Source organism: Cebidichthys violaceus, unplaced genomic scaffold (assembly GCF_023349555.1).
Source record: "Cebidichthys violaceus isolate CVI_PGR_0920_01 unplaced genomic scaffold, fCebVio1.0.p SCAF_2, whole genome shotgun sequence".
NCBI classification, from domain to species: Eukaryota; Metazoa; Chordata; class Actinopteri; order Perciformes; family Stichaeidae; genus Cebidichthys; species Cebidichthys violaceus.
In genome coordinates this window covers 12,050,458-12,067,238 of record NW_027176372.1, presented here as the reverse complement: position 1 = coordinate 12,067,238, position 16,781 = coordinate 12,050,458, and the positions used below count along the sequence as shown (strand labels likewise).

At 41.3% G+C, this 16,781-nt stretch overlaps 2 protein-coding genes across 3 annotated transcripts in view; one reads left to right on the top strand and one right to left on the bottom strand.

The window, feature by feature from the left end:
* The window catches only part of ctnna1 (catenin (cadherin-associated protein), alpha 1), a 73,277-nt gene that overhangs the window by 33,812 nt on the left and 22,684 nt on the right, over positions 1 to 16,781 (bottom strand). For both annotated transcript variants that reach the window (XM_068714440.1, XM_068714441.1), the window contains exons 8-9: positions 1,711 to 1,791; positions 1,202 to 1,354 (exon numbers count right to left, since the gene is read on the bottom strand). In XM_068714440.1, the coding sequence (XP_068570541.1) occupies positions 1,202 to 1,354; positions 1,711 to 1,791 (234 nt within the window). The remainder of the gene's footprint in view (positions 1 to 1,201; positions 1,355 to 1,710; positions 1,792 to 16,781) is intronic.
* lrrtm2 (leucine rich repeat transmembrane neuronal 2) lies at positions 4,902 to 8,945 on the top strand. The gene is made up of 2 exons (XM_068714439.1): positions 4,902 to 5,722; positions 6,386 to 8,945. The coding sequence occupies exons 1-2, from the start codon at positions 5,719 to 5,721 to the stop codon at positions 8,032 to 8,034; spliced, it is 1,653 nt and encodes a 550-aa protein (XP_068570540.1). The 5' UTR covers positions 4,902 to 5,718; the 3' UTR covers positions 8,035 to 8,945.

Here is a 16,781-nt window from a genome sequence, read left to right as displayed (position 1 = left end):
AAGAATTAGACCAAACTAGCAGTTTAGTTCCCCTTTACATAGAGATAGTGAAAACTCAATCAGCAATATCATCCTGCAGTCCATCTTTCTTTTGAAAAACACACGTCAGGACTTTATCTTCTATGCTTAGATTGACACCACACAACTCGATCACATCTAGCTGCGTTAAATAGGACAAAAAAATGGATTTTCAATTTAATGCCATTCATACTTACATGAGTAATTTCTAATCTACGCTGTGCTTCTTTGTGTATCCCATCTGAGTGTTATAAGCAGATAAAAGCCACAGTGCCTCAGCATTAGGGGAGTCCACCAATGTCATGCTTTAATGCCACTTCTGACACTCAGGCCTTCAGGGTCTACTCCCGAGAGTGGTCCCCTTTTCCCTCTGATGCTTCAGCGGTTTCCCCTGTGAACGCTTATACTTGCCAACCGATCCAGCTCCACTCATGGTCATCTGCCCATGGGAGGAAGTCACTTTCAAATGTCAGCATATCATGCTCTGACACAGGCATTCACCAAATTGAAGGAAATACCACTACTGAGGATCGCTCAGGTTTCTGTCAGCTTGCTACTCATCAAAGTCCAACATTTTGCCTTCTTCCTCTGTTAAGACATGAGACCGACCACAGGGAGGGTAGGAAGCAGGACGCATTAGGTATATAAGGTATTTATCTTCATAGGTATCAAGCACACGTGTGGAGTTGTCCAATAAGGAATAGTACATCAATCTGTTGTGGCAAGGACAACATTTTCCCAGGTGGTTATTTCATTCATTTGGTTCTGCCTGAAAATCTGATCTGTGACCACAGAGCAATGTTTGGCTTGTCTGCTCACTGTAGCATCAGATTAAAATCAGCATCACCTTCCATTTACTAAAGGTGTGTGTGCAAACGACACACAGAGTGAAAGACAAAGACAGCAACCAGAGAAAATAACTTCAATGTTTACATCTTTGTTTTCATTAGGGGGGGGGGGACCCAGATTGGTGTTTTCTGAGGCGCTGTGATCCTTAAGTTGCATCACAGGGGAATTTCTGAGAACAACCCCACAGAGAGAGAACAGAGAAGCTGGAGAATGTTTACTACAAGCTAAGCTAAAATGTCCATAACTGGTGGGATGGAAAAGGAAGAAATATGAATGTTCTGTATTTGGGTCACACTTGGTTTCGACTCGGAAGGCATTCAAAATCCTACATTACCTCGATCAGCTTGTTGGCGTGCTCGCGGAACACCTGAGCGTATTCCTTGACTTCCTTCTCGTTACCATTCTTGGCCGCTTCGATCAGGACCAGGAGGGGGACGTTGGTCTCCAGGAAAGAGTCGGAGACGTGGTCCATGACGGCTTTACGCAGCTGTGAGGTAAGAAATGAAAAGGCACTGTTAAAATAATACATCCCCTAGTGCATGAATATTTACACACACACACACACACACACACACACACACACACACACACACACACACACACACACACACACACACACACACACACACACACACACACACACACACACACACACACACCTGGTTCACGCGGCCATAAATAACAGTGAGCAACACCAACTGACTTCAATTGATTGCCGTTGGCCGAGTGCTTTAAAAAGATGAGTGATTGTTTGTTTTGCCACACTTGCTCACATAGAGCCGTGACTATAAATACAGTCGGGTAACTTGATCATCCACGGGGGGGGGGGGGGGGAATAAAAACCTGTCTGCGAAGGTCTCTGGTCTTCTTGGTCATCCTGTCGATGGCGGTGTTCAGAGCATCACTACGGTCCTTCCTTCCAGCCTGAAACATGAACGAGGAATTAGTGATGAGCATGGTGCAGTGACAACTACTTTGAAACATATTGGTTGTGGATTTGCACACACGCACGTACGCACATTTATTATTATTTTTTGGAATATTAGTAGTTAGATAGTTTGTTTTTTGCAAAGAGTTGCTGTCAGATGTAAGACAAAAATAATGCTGTCAGGTGTTGGAGAAAATAAATATATATATTTCATATGTAAAAAGTTCTAAGAGCTCAAAAGTCATCTTTGCATCATAGTGCATCCAGTGTTTTGCAGACACCCATCCTGATACATCTGTGATCCTTTTATTCGTTGTGGTAGAGCAGCTGTCAAAAGCGCCACATTGCCCTTTGTTGGAACTCTGGAATATTTTCCTGAATGATTGCATTGCGAGTGAACCATGGAGGACACAAACAAACAGCGGCCAACCGTTTCAATTAATAACACACACACACACACACACACACACACACACACACACACACACACACACACACACACACACACACACACACACACACACACACACACACACACACACACACACACACACACACACACACACACACACACACTTAAAGCACGCATCAGTAAAAAGGCACAGCTGCTTTGGGTTAAAAAACAGCTGATTTGCATCTATATCAGTGCTATAATTCATGAGCACCACACCCTTTTAATTGCTGCTGTGGCAAACTGCATTTAAAATTTGAATTTTTATTCATGCGAGGATCAAAAGAGGCTATCTGAATCCCGTTCAGGCCTTCCTGTCATCACAACTCTACATGGTAATTGGAGAGAACACTGTACAATTTATTACAGTACACCAACAAAGTCAACCTGTGAGGCAGGCTCTAGATTCTTAATGAGATGGAGACGTATGTCCCTGCATTACGAGTGGAGCCCAGTTCCACTGATAAAGATAGTTTTAAAACATCCTCACTGCCAAAGCGATTAATCGGTCAACCTCTAGTAGAAACCCTGGAAACACTATCGGTCTATTCTTTGTTCATAAATAAAAAAAGCAGCTGTAAAAAGGTTAATCACCATGAGCACCAATAATGTAAAGTAACACTGAAAATACAATTCTAATCTCTTCCCCACGGGAGCATTTTTCTCATACTCAATGAGAAACGTGTGTTGATTAAAAGGTTACACTTTACTACACATGGGCAACACTGTTGGCAGTAGTCACACAGTTTAGCATTATGCAGCAGTCAAAGCCCTAACTAGTGGTCCCCGCTGAGAGCAGAGACGTGTTCAGTCACATTCTGCAAACACCGAAAATCAAAAAGTTTCTGGACGGATGGAGAGGGGGGGGGGGGGGGGGGGGGAGAGAGAAATGAAAGAGCGGGTGAGAGACGGACAGACACTGGAGAATAATAAAATTAGAGCAACATTAGATGAACAGCAAAGGGCAACAGAGAAAAGGCAAAGAAGCAGCAGGACTCTGGGCTGCTCGTCCCCCTTATAACGCTCAAATCCACTGTGACATAGCACCATGCATGGTGGTGGCATTGACCTGCCCCATCCCCCACTGCCCTTTGCCCACCGGGGGGTTGTGTACATAGTTAGGGGCCCGGGAGCTCCTCCGGCACTAATCCCCTGTGATTCTGTGCTGGTTGGATGAAGGGCTGTGGTCGGGGTTTAGTCGGCTCTGCCCCTCTACTCTCTCAATCCTCTTTTATTCACGCCTAGCCTATATTTCATTTCCACGCCAGAGGGTTCTGAAGCACTTCTTCAGGTGCTTATTATGGAGTCGGTTTCTCTGCGGCATCTTTTTATGATACTCCAAGTGAGTCTCTATCCATCTCCTTTAGGACAGATTTAGGAACATCCCTTTCCTGCAAAACCATCGGTCCACTGGATTATGGAAATATTCAATGGAAACAAAGTCTGCTTCAAGTTCTGATACTTCAGCACGTTCACCAACATCTTGAATTCCAAATGGGAAGCCAGACATCCCCACACATCGAATGGAGGGAATATTCCTCGTACCCCTTGATGTTTTTTTTCTCCCCATGTTTTCCACGCTCACATTTTGCAGAAAAGTCCCAGCGGGAGATGAAGTCTACCACAATAAATGTGGAGAATGACAGCAGACTGCTGGTCAAGTGACCTGGAAAGTCACAGTCAGAGCCATTTTTTTTTTATTTGTCTTAAAACGTGAGGATTATGAAATGAAATTATTTAAGAAGCAAAAACGTAGCAACATTATTTCCAAGTTATCCAAACAAATACGGATTTGGATTATAGAAAACGTGTTTCAGTTAGTCGTTCAGTATCAACTACTGCCAAAGAAGACAGCGGTAATGTAGTTTCTTTGCTTCCATTAAGTACAATGTAGTGCCTGTAACAGGTGCATCAAGAGTTAAAGTACCCAACCAGATAGCAGTACTTCATATTGTCTTTCGTATCTAGTCTTTGGCTGCAGCCGATCTAGTTCATTGAAATTACCCTCACACCCGCCTCCACCCACATTAAATAATTAAGGAAAAGTCAGCATGTTCATGCACTGAAGCACAGATATCTCCTTCTGTTTAGCCCTGGTGATGAAATATGTCCTTTGAACAAAACCACATTTAATATGCCAAATATAAATTTTAAAAAAGCAAGTATTGGGTCATGTCTATTACATGTTAAAAGCTATCTTAATTTAGCTTCAGAGCAGCTGGCCATACATCACATGCCTGTGCTCAGGATATGTAAATTATGAATATGTCCCAGACATCATATGCTAGCATCGCTATAGAATACTCGCTCCTGCACAGAGATAAAAGAGTGCAGCCCGTCTTTGCTCGCCCATGCACATGTTTGTGTTGTCTGGATCCACATGTTACAAACTATATTGAGCTTTGTGTATTTTATTTATTTTTATATATATATATATATATATATATATATATATATATATATATATGTTTCGTGCACGTCTCCGGCATGCAATCATACACGGCGCATTCAGAACGGCAGCGAGGCGAGGCGGAGATTTACAGCTGTGTTTAATTTCAACAGCAAGCTGCCGCAACACGTTCAAGATATCAATATTCTGATGGTGACGAGCCAGTGGGAGGGAAGTGGGGATGCAAAGAGGGAGGTGGAGGAAGACCGAGGTGCACAAGCAGTGCGTATGAGGCAGAGAGCAAGTGACTGAGCAAGAGAGAGCGTTTGCGAGTGTGGGAGAGAGAGAGGAAGAGAGAGAGAGAAACAGTAGTGATGATCGACGCCAGGCTGCCACCACTCTGTAGCAGTGAGTGGCTGCAACAAAAAGCACAGAATAACATCCCCGGCTCCCTGCTCTGCTTTTTTCTCTCCCTGCGTCTAAGCTAGCGGACGAGGGGCTCCGCTCACACAGCTCTGCAAAGGCTATGCCGAGACTGAGCCGGCGTCGGAAGCAGGATCTCTGGCTGCCATCAACAAGTTAGGGTTGGAAGACCGCGGCAACGAAAAAAGGGGAACGCTTGATCTCCAATTAACCAGCTGAGCTGACATCATTGCGGTGGAAGGGAAACAAAAGGGTAAAAAAAAGAAAAAGAAAAAAGGAGAGGAGGAAGGGAGGGGGGGTTCTGTTCACCGGAGTCGCTCTGGATGCAACTGATCAACTTAAAAAAAAAAAAAAAAATTATATAAATATTTATTTCAAGGATTTCGTAGGATGAAGGAAAAGATTCAAGCCTTTCTTTGAGCGTGGATTTTTAAAAAAAGGACTCTGAACAGAATCACAGGAATAAACATCATCTCGGGACATGGAATTTCATATTTTGTTTCAATTGGGTGGGCTCAGAATTGCTTTATTTCCAAAGAGGCTGATTCCTTTTGTGCTTACTCAAAAGGGTTTTTTCCCTTTGGATTTTTCTTCCATCTGGTTGCTCCAAGAGTCTGCGGAAAAGGACAGTTGAATGCAGCCTCCGATGTGCACAAAAGAATGGGTAAGTTAGTCCTTTTATATGGTGGGTCTGGACATGAATAGGGAATACAAGTAAGAGGGAGGCTGAGGACTAAAAGCTCTTCAGCCTCGTCTATTTACTGCAGTTGCCCTTTATTTTTCCCTCTTTACCAACACTAGTTGAGAATATATATATATATTTTAAATACCATTTGTGTTTGTATGGCAGACCTCTTAAGTGATGAAGATGACTCAAGAAAAAAAAAAAACAGAATTCAAAAGGGCATCTGCATATTTGAGCTGGTGAAACGAGGGGGGGGGGGGGACATACGCAATAAATGATGAATGACAGAAATCAGCAGAAAAATACTCACAGAAGACAAATTACAGAGCACAAAATGTGAACAGAAAAGGCTGTATATAAATAGCAAGGATGTCGAAACAAAAGTCCAGCTCTTGTATGTAATTGATCTTTAAATGCCAAACTAAATGGCATCTCCTTTAAAGCTAAGCTCAAAGAAATCCTGCTTACGTACAATTGTGAAAGTTAAAGTCAATGTAAAATATCGAAACTGCGGTGTGTACGGGGGAAAGAGCGAGAGCACCCTGGAAAAGCACAATCGTCACCATGAATTAGTAATAAGTGCTCTGCAGAGATAAGCTTTCCCGCCCCGCAGTTCATTTTGTTATCTTTGAACCCACCCAGGTTTCCATTCAAGGTGGCCATTGGTGGGACCTGCACCAGCGGCTCTGTGTCTGAGTGTGATCAGCATGCTCCTGGTGTGCTTGCTGCCTCCTGCATCGTGTACGACCTGCCCTCAAAAATGCCGCTGTGAGGACCTGCAGTTCTACTGCGACACCCAGGGGCTTCAGGCTCCCCCAGACGCTGTGGACAAGGGGGCCCTAGGGTTGTCGCTGCGCCACAACAGCATCACCGAGCTCAGCCCCGATCAGTTCTACGGCTTCAGCCAGCTCACCTGGCTGCATCTAGACCACAACCAGATCACGACGGTACAAGAGGACGCCTTTCAAGGGCTCTACAAGCTGAAGGACCTCAATCTGAGCTCCAATCGTATCACCAAGTTGCCCAACACAACCTTCATCCACCTCATCAACCTCCAGATACTAGACCTGTCCTTCAATCAGATGACTGCGCTGGAACCAGAACTGTTTCATGGACTGAGAAAGCTCCAGATACTCCACCTGCGCTCCAATTTACTTCGCACCACACCTGTGCGTGCATTCTGGGACTGCCGCAGCCTGGAATATTTAGGCCTGAGCAGCAACCGCCTGCGCAGTCTGGCCCGGAATGGATTTGCTGGGCTCATTAAGCTTAAAGAGCTCCACTTGGAGCACAATCAGCTGACCAAGATCAACTTGGCCCATTTCCCTCGCCTTGTTGCCCTCCAGTTTCTCTATCTGCAGTGGAATAAAATCAGCAACTTGACATGCGGCATGGAGTGGACCTGGACCACTTTAGAGAAGCTGGACCTCACGGGAAATGAAATTCGTGTCCTGACATCTGATGTGTTTCAAACGCTGCCAAATTTAAAGATCTTGCTGCTGGATAACAACAAACTCAGCAGTCTGGACCCCCAGGTCATGGATATGTGGCAGTCACTGGGTACCATTGGGCTGTCCAGCAACTATTGGGAATGTACCAAAAGGATTTGCTCTCTGGCCACTTGGCTAAGCACCTTTAAGGGAAGGTGGGAACATTCCATTCTCTGTCACAGTCCTGAATATGCCCAAGGGGAGGAGATACTCGATGCGGTTTATGGATTCCAGCTTTGCCAGAATTTTTCAGCGCCGGTTGTTCAGACCATTAGCACAACCACAGACGCTACTATCGCTGCAGAATTCACAAGCTCCTTGTTTGGAATTATGCAGCCAACCCCCACGCAGGACTATGCAGAGGATTTTGGGAGCTTTACCACAGTCACCACCACGACAACCACCACGACAACAACAACCCGACGCACTGCTCAAGCAACTACCGCTACGTTGGAGGAGGCGGCTGTGACAGAGGACTCCTCTGCAATGGACAACACTGTAATGACTCATAGGGTCATCATCGGAACTATGGCCCTTCTATTTTCATTCTTTTTCATAATTTTCGTTGTGTATATCTCACGGAAGTGCTGCCCTCCCACCCTGCGCCGGATACGCCACTGTTCGGCTATTCAGAACCGCAGACAGATGAGGACCCAGCAGCGGCAGCCTATGGCAGACCTAGCTACACAGGTACCCTACAATGAGTACGAGCCCAGCCATGAGGAAGGGGCCCTCGTGATCATAAACGGCTATGGGCAGTGCAAGTGTCAGCAACTGCCTTACAAAGAGTGTGAAGTATGAACTCTTATTTATTCCTAGAGCATATGGTTTGCCATTTGACCATTTCAGATGATACAGGGTTTGCTTTTTTTTATTTTTTTCCAGTTTATGTAAAAAAAAAAAAAAAAGCATAATTTCTACAAGTGAGATTTGACAATATGTGAGAAATGTTGAATGCTACAATGACAGAGGTTGGACCTGACAGTTTAGGGGGTGATGTAGAGATAGTCACAAATTTATTTTTCTATGAATGCAAGGTTGTTCATATCAGGCAGGGGCAATCATTTTAAACGAGAAAATTGTAAACTGTGAGATTTGTCTCCACATTGTCTCTATATATTCTGCAGCACAGAGAAAATACTTAGCCAAATGGCCCTCTGCTAACAGGATATATTAAGTGGAGAAATGTGATTTATGTCTTATTTCTTTTAAAAAGTAAGTATTTGAAATCATGTTTCTAACTGCACCACAGGCACTGTAAACAAATCACTCAATCACTGGGGCAAATGAATTGGACCAATTATCAGAATGTTTCTTTGTTTTACAGTTTCATTATGTTAAAAGAACTATTATACATTAAAGACCACGAAGAACAAAATCAAATTCTGAATTATAACTGAAAACTAAATGTCCTTATTGTTATGTTAAAATGGAAATAAATCCTCTCGAGGAAAGAAGAGCCCTGAAATTATATTCAGTCTACACACATTTTAACACATTTAACAATTCAGACATGAGTCAATTCGGCAAGTCTATAATCTGCTATCAGATCAAAGGCTTCAGTGTTTCCTGTTTAAACAATTTGGGTGGCCCACCCCCAAAAAAAGAACAGCTAAAAAGGGATTATTTTGCTTAAATTTGGAATTTATTCCAAACTTCATGCGTGTGTAAATGCAACTACAAAGAGTGTACCGATTGAGAAGACTGCCGGAGTGGTGAATTTATGTTCAATTATATATATATATATATATATATATATATATATATATATATATATATATATATATATATATATATATATATATATATATATATATATATATGGGGAAATGACCTCTTTAATCCGACGTTAGCTCGTAAATTAAATTATGTTTTGCAGCTTGTTGGATGTTGGAGCTACCGCCCACACAAGGGCCAACCACCACAAATAAATTCTCAACCTGTGGGACCCACTAAGCATTTTTCATCTGTGGTCAATCTCCAATATACTACACCGCTGAGCAAAATACACAGATGTCTTCCTCATCTTGGACATCAAGAACATAAGGATTTGACCTTTAAATGTACCCCCTGTGCGTGGATTCTCTAGCCCCCTAAACACCACAAACACTGTGACCATATTATTTACAGCTTTACAGCTTAACCTAGGAAGTACGGGTTGCTGATTTGCTATTATACTAGGATCAATACACAGACCTAGTAGTGTGAGGTGTGAGGGTAGCAAGTGAAAGGGTAATGACCAGCGCAAATAACAGATAGAGGGGCATTTCATTCTGAAATAAAACCTTTCCCCAGTAGCCAAGGCTCTTTACTGCTCACACACTAATCAGGACTGACAGGCTCAAGATTGAACCAATTAAGGCAAGGCAAAAATAATCTAATATTCTGTCACCCACACCAGTGATCCAGCAACATTAGGCTTGTTCAGCCACTCAAAAATAGTTCTAGTAGAATCATCCCCCCCCCGTACTACATAAAAACATTGTTGAACCTTTTACTTTAGGACAGTCTTCTTGTTAGGCAAACTGGGTTGTCATTTACTGTATTAAAAAAAAAGGGGATTGCGTTGAATAATGCATATGATAACAGTTCCTTGGTTAGCAGTCACAAGTGTCAAGTTAAATTGCGGTCAATAGCCTGAAAGCAAATGGAGATCCAGTGATAAGCAAACAGCCAGCCAGGGTCAGGACACATTGGTATGCAGGGGAGAGGATGTGCATTAGCATCAGACTAAAGCTGCTGCCGCAGCTCCGCACTTCTTTGTGTTCAGTTTGGCGGTGGGGGCAGGGTGAAAGAGAGGGATTGAGAGGAACTGATGGGACGGCGGAGAGGGGGCAACGCTGGGGCAATGTCTCGGATTATTAGCAAAAGGTGGTTAAGAATGAAACGATGCATACTGACTGACAGCACCTTGGGCGTGAAATGCACTTTGATCACACAGCAACAACTATGTCATTACAAGTAACGGAACTACCCGATGTTTGAACAGTACAACAAGAACAAATACAATTCTTAATTGAAATCAAAATATGGCGTTTTATTGAATTATTTCCCCAGGGAATTAGCATTTGGATTTTTTTTATTAACATTTCAACTTTTGGGTATGTTTAACCAAAATCAGTGATTATGACATTAAGATGCTTCTGACCGCACAGCACCAGGAAACCAGTTATCTGGCTTTGACCAATGAGGACGCAGTATGTTGGCTGGTGCTCCCTGGAGGTAGCAAGGAGGTGCCATTTGTGGCTTTGTCTCTTTATTGAGGCTGTGAAAATATGACTTCAATGCTTGTGTCAATGCCTCTGTGCACATGATCATAAGATGCCGACAACAACTTCTAAGAGAACGTGTTGGTGGAACCAAAAACGTGTTACACTTCACATTTGAATAGAAAACATTGCATACACTGGTAGTACTGATTTCCAAAGTCAAGCAACTCCACTTTGTAATTTTTGATTTCTTCCAGCTTCGCACTGCTTTTACTACTGCCCTTCTAATCTGTCTTGCATGTTCAAAAGTCAATTGAGTTGAATATTTCTTAATGTCATTCAGCAAACATTATGAAGAGACCCTTTTTTTTTTGATAACACCAATAATGGGGATGTGTGTGGAATTCCTATAAGGTCCATTTGACATTTCACTGTTTAAGACTGCGTTGTACTAAGTGACTGAGAAATCCACACAATTTGTAGAAATATGCATCCCTTTGCACTCTGGCTCTTTGTAAACTGTTTTTGTTTCCTCTTGTCACCCTCTAGCCCTGGTCCCCACCCTGCCTAAAAATAAAAAAAAACAAAAAAACAAGTGAACCAATCCCCTCTCTCTTACCCAACCTCTTTGTGCAAAAATGAATGCTTTTTCTCTTCCCATTTTCCTTTTGTATTGTAATATGTACAATTTCATATCTGTATAGTGGATAAGATGTGCCAAACTGAAAAAAAGAAAAAAAAAACATTTCCCCCTCAAAACATATATTTTTTAAATAAAATGGTTATAATTTAAAGAATGTTTGCTAACTGGTGGATGCTCACAACTTGGTTTGGTCTTTCATTACAGTATGGTTTAGTGTAGAAAGCAATCCTAAAGCAAACCAAACCCTCGACGACGTTGATATATGTATCAGTGCATTGTGAAACAGTGTGTGTTCATTCGATCCCTTCCATCAATGCATTTCAACATAATGACCAGCTCATCTACTTTACAAGTCGATGAGATCAAAATTCTAATTACGCCGTTGTGCAAAACTCATGTTTCTGGGATTCACAATGTGAAGCAGCTGCATTAAAGCAGAGTGCTGCAGTGTGTTTACAGCTGAATATGGGCATTTAACAAGAGTTATGCTGTTTACAGTTATGTCTACCGGAGGAAGTGGTCAAAGAGGATTCAATAGAAGGCTTCAACCATTGATTGTTTTAATTATCAACTACTCTCCACATTATTTTTCTTAATTAATTGCTTAAATGTTTAGTCTGTAAAGTGTCAATATATTTCAACAGATGCACATCACAAGTTTAAAGAACCCATGGTAATGTCTTAAGATCGCTGTTTTGTTCAGACGGTACAAACCTCGAATGTATTGAATTTATCATGATATTGAAAACAAACACGTTGAATCCACACATTTCAGAATATGGAAGTGCCATATGTTATAGATTTTTTTGATGAATGACTATATTGACTAATCGATTAATTGACTATCCATATCAGAACTACTTCAATAGTTACATTTGTTATGCAATGAAAAAGCAAAATTCACCCTTCAGATAAAATGTGAGATTATGAAATCAGTGCTTATTAGTCACCAGGGTGTTTGCCGACACTTGTCAGTTAATGTTCCAGTAAAGTACATGTTCTTTGGAGTATTGAAATGTGGCAATACAAAGCCTTTTATTTACATTTGAGAACAATCTATAAAAGATCAACAATGATAACCAAGCCTGTATTTCCACCCTTGTATAAGCTTTGGGATGAATGTCAAAGTAAGATATACGTTTCTACGCCGTTACGTTTCTACGTAAAAAAACCTGTGGAGCCAACTTTAGCAAAGTACGTTAGCACAGCATTAACTAGCGTAAGCACTGCTATGCTACGCTAGCTACTGATTGCCAGTTGATGTTGCGTTTCACTTTAACACAGTGATCTGTAGACTTAAGCTTCCATCTTTATCTTTTCTCTGCTGAATCCGTTTGACATCCTTGATACATCCTTCAAACATATTGGAAACCTTTCAGCCCGCTTTTCTCTGAAATCACTTTTTCGGATCAGATTCTTTTTCCTATGCCGATATTACGGCTGTTTTTAACTATCAGAACTCAGATGTTTTAAATATATTCTCTAGAATCTGCTCCCTACTGTGGATTTAGAGTTGTTTCTGGTGGAGTGGAGTGTCCTCCCACTGAGCCTTTATAATCAGGACGAGTGATTTTTTACATCTCTAATTACGAACCAGTTTTAATCTCTTTTCCATGGACCTGAGACCTCATATTTCAGGTCTTTGTATCCCAGCTCACCAAAACGTTGCTCTGCGCTCCACAGGAGTTGTTAACATTAAGGATACGATTTGGATTGTGATATTAAAGATAATGCTGTTAAACTGAACATGACGCTGTGATATTGGTGCATCGAGCACAGACAGACTTTTAAAAGTGAGAGGTCTGAATAGGGAAGATATTAAATGTTGAAACACTGTTTCATGAATGTTTATTCATGTGACTTCAAATGCATGGTTTGTAAAAACTTTAAAAGGTTCAATTAATTCAAAGCTGGATCAGATGCTGGGCCATGCTCAAGTTCATTATTCAAAATCTTGAACATCAACAATAATTAAAAAAAATGCTGAACTGAATTGTTTAATTCAAAACTAATGTATCACTACTAATACTACGACCATGAATGTTATAAGGTAACACAAATATTTCAATAATCAAATATGAATAACAAGTAACTATTACTTATTCCTAGAAATCCAAAAAAAATGTAAAATGACTAAATCCTCAATGCTGGCATTTCATTGGTGTGCTGTGACGCAACTCCCACCAATCCCAAGTCACGAGTAACCACATTTGGCTGATGTAAAAATAAAAGCACAATGTTGTATTATTATTATCACACTACAATATTTTGTTACCCTCCTTTATGATACTGTAAATATAGAAAGCTATAAAAGTTGTGATTCGTGCCTATATTTTTTTTTATTGCACAGTCATTTTTCTGTCAAACATTTTTCAGTAAGAAACTTCACACACTTTTTTTTAATACGCATCTCTATAACATTAGAATTATATCAGATCAGGAGAGGCAAATCATATTTCATGACTAATCAGACTGGGCACCAAAACTCAACAATACCAAGAAATCTCCAAATAGTTTTTTCCAGTTCATATAACAATCCTAATGTTCTCCAAAGGAAGACAACAGACTCCGTTAAAGACTTCAGCTAGTTTCCGGTAGATAAGTTAACCGATATGTGTACTTGATCTGAAGGAAATGTACTGTACATCAAGCAGTTTGATGTTCCTGAAGATGCAAACACTGTGAGGAATATAGGCCGACACGGCCATCCAACTGTAAGAACCACTTCAACTCTATCTGCTCTCTTTTGATGAGGCATACAGAAAGCAAGCTTCAGTGATTAACCTGCAGAGTGTACCATGGGGGGGGGGGTCCTGCAGGGTTCAAGCACTCCGGGCCCATGTATGCTTCACATACTCAGTGTGAGGCATCCAATGAATCCAGAAAATGCTTACCAGGAAGCACATATTGATCTGGACTCGCATCAGCAATACCTCCCTAATATGTTAATTGCTTAACATTAAAAAAAAAAAAAAAAAGGAGCCGAATTCCTATTCAGAGCATATCTATTGCCTCCACACGGATCTCACCAGGACGTGGGCTGAGCCGGTGGCTCTCACCTGACGGTGCTAACAGATAATGGCAGGAGTGCTGACGGAAATACCAGTGTTAACCTGGGGGGGGGGGGGGGGGGGGCTTAACATAGTCATTTACATTTTCAAACTCTTCTTCAAAAAGAGATGCTACACGGTACCATGATGGATACTTTTGGGGAATGTACCACACTAAAAACATTTTCAAATTTAAATAATTGATTTAGTATGTAATAACAATAACCTTTTTCACCAGTCAATTGGGAACAGACCGTAGGACAACAAGGAGAAGATCGACTACACTAGATGGCAAGAGGATGCTTTACAACAGGCAGGCAGAGTTACTCAGGTTCACAGAAGTAGAGGGGGAGACTAAATGGTGCAACACCGGAGACTTCAGGGAAGCAGGAGAACTTTCTGTTTCCGTTTCCTCGTCATCTCAGACTCCATCAGGCCGGCTCCTGGTAAGGTCGCCGCACAGTCTTTGAAGTGTTTTTTTTTAGTGCTGGGCAACGATTAACATCTTTAAATCGCGGTTAATCGCATGATTTTTTTTTTTTAAATTAATCGCATTGTTACAGCTGTTCACCGCTCGCTGCCTGGTTCTTGTGTTAAAAATGTTCGCTTAATAATAAAAAAAAACTGCGTTAACGCGCAATAAAGTAATTGTCGGCGTTAACGCGATATTAATAAGTTAACTTGCCCAGCCCTAGTTTTTTCTCATACATACACCCACAAGAAAGCGGGGGTGAAGAAAGATATACACAGGGAGAACCGCCGATCCTGCTTCTGAATTTGAAGGTGAAAATCAAAAGCTTATTTCAATCTATTTCCGGTATAAAACCAAAATCGTGACACATTCTACTGATGATTCAACTGTGAGATTTGCAGTTGAATCGGGCTATTCTATCAAATAGATGATTCTTCTGGGTCATCTTCGGGCTTTGCATTCTTAATAAATGAATCGCTCCTCATGTCAAGGGTAAGAAAAAAAAGACCCAGACAGAAAATAATTCTAGAACACAACTAGAGTTGGTTCATCAAAAACCCCAGTGCACTGCTACGTTCACAGCTATGAGGTTACTGCTGACTTCATAATTATAAAAATGATGACAGTAAATATGCATACATTACCCTGAATACCTCCTCTAACTGCCTCATTACAAATACTAGTGGTTTGCATCGTTTTCAGACAGCTAGACCGTGCTTTGTTTTGAATGCAGACCGGGCCTCTTCTGTGTGGAATCTGCATGTTCTCTCCCCACGACTGCTAGGGGAGACTGCAGCACTCCTTCAGGTGCTGTAGTTCAAAGACATGCAGGTCAGGTGAACTGGAAACACATACTTCCCCCCGGCATCAACGTGTTCGTCTGTAAGGACGTGTGCTCGCGCTGTGAGAGAGCGCTGACGTGTCCGCGGTGCACACGCCGCTTCTCTCTGAATGTATGCTTGGATAGGCTGTCGTCCCCCGGGCCCTGAGCAGGATATAGGGTACGGCTGGATGGATATTCTTACATGTAATACAAATTAAAAATATAAAATAAGTGTTTTGTTTAAAGATATAATTAAGTAAAGAAATCACCACTATCCGTTGTGGATGAATTTTATAGAATATAATTAATTTAATTACTTTTGAACAGTCCTGCTGCAAAGGTCAGTACTATGCCTGATGAAAATAAAGGGACATCTGAATGAGTGTTAAAACATGCATAGATGTGGTTCAGAGAATTCCATCACAGCTCAATTCACTTCAGTCTACCTGACCTTCAAGCCGATGTAATTCACCGGCTAAACTTCACTGCAAACTGGAGGACAACCGCTTATCAGACGTATCTACGAAACAGACGGGGGGGTAATACTATTCAGCATTAACATGCTGCTGTTGATTCTATTTGGGCATGTGATAATTAACTAAATGTATTACAGTGATCTTAAGAAGGCGGACCAAAAGCACACCTAATATCTCTCACTTTATTTAAAGTGTTTATAATATTCTTTTTTATTAACATTAAATTACAGCGTTACTTTGGAGTGTGTCCTGTTTTGGTTTTCCAGCTCACTGTTCAGGGTTTACTCTCACCACTCATCAGCAAACTAATAGCTCTAAAAACCAAGTGTGCGCTGTGTGTAAATAGATGACTGCTAATAACTTCGCCATATCAAGTTAAACGGTGATAAAAAGAGGTAGTGTGTTGTTTAAAACTCATTTCAGCCAGAAATGTTGATACATCCAATCTAGCAAGATGGCCAACACAACTATGAAAAAGTGACACGGAGGGGTTTATTGGAGCATATGACAAAAAAATGATGTTAGAATTTATGTTTATATAGCTGTAAGATAAAAAATGTAAACCATTTAAGACTCCTCTACTGTACTGCTACAGAAATGCTACAAAGTCTGCATTTTCATGCTAAAATGCAATTTAATGTGAAAGATTGTGTGCAATATGTTTCATACCCTGTGTCAACGGGGTTTATTGTGTCATTGACATTTATTTGGTCATAATACATTCTGTAGATCTCAGACTTACCCTTGGAGCTCGAGGTTTTGAATAGTTGCAATTCAGATCATAATTTGGCTTTTGAACCAGCAGATGTGGAATAGATTGAAATTCAAAAAATCTATCTGGAATATGAGGCTCACATAAATAGAGATGTTCTGTC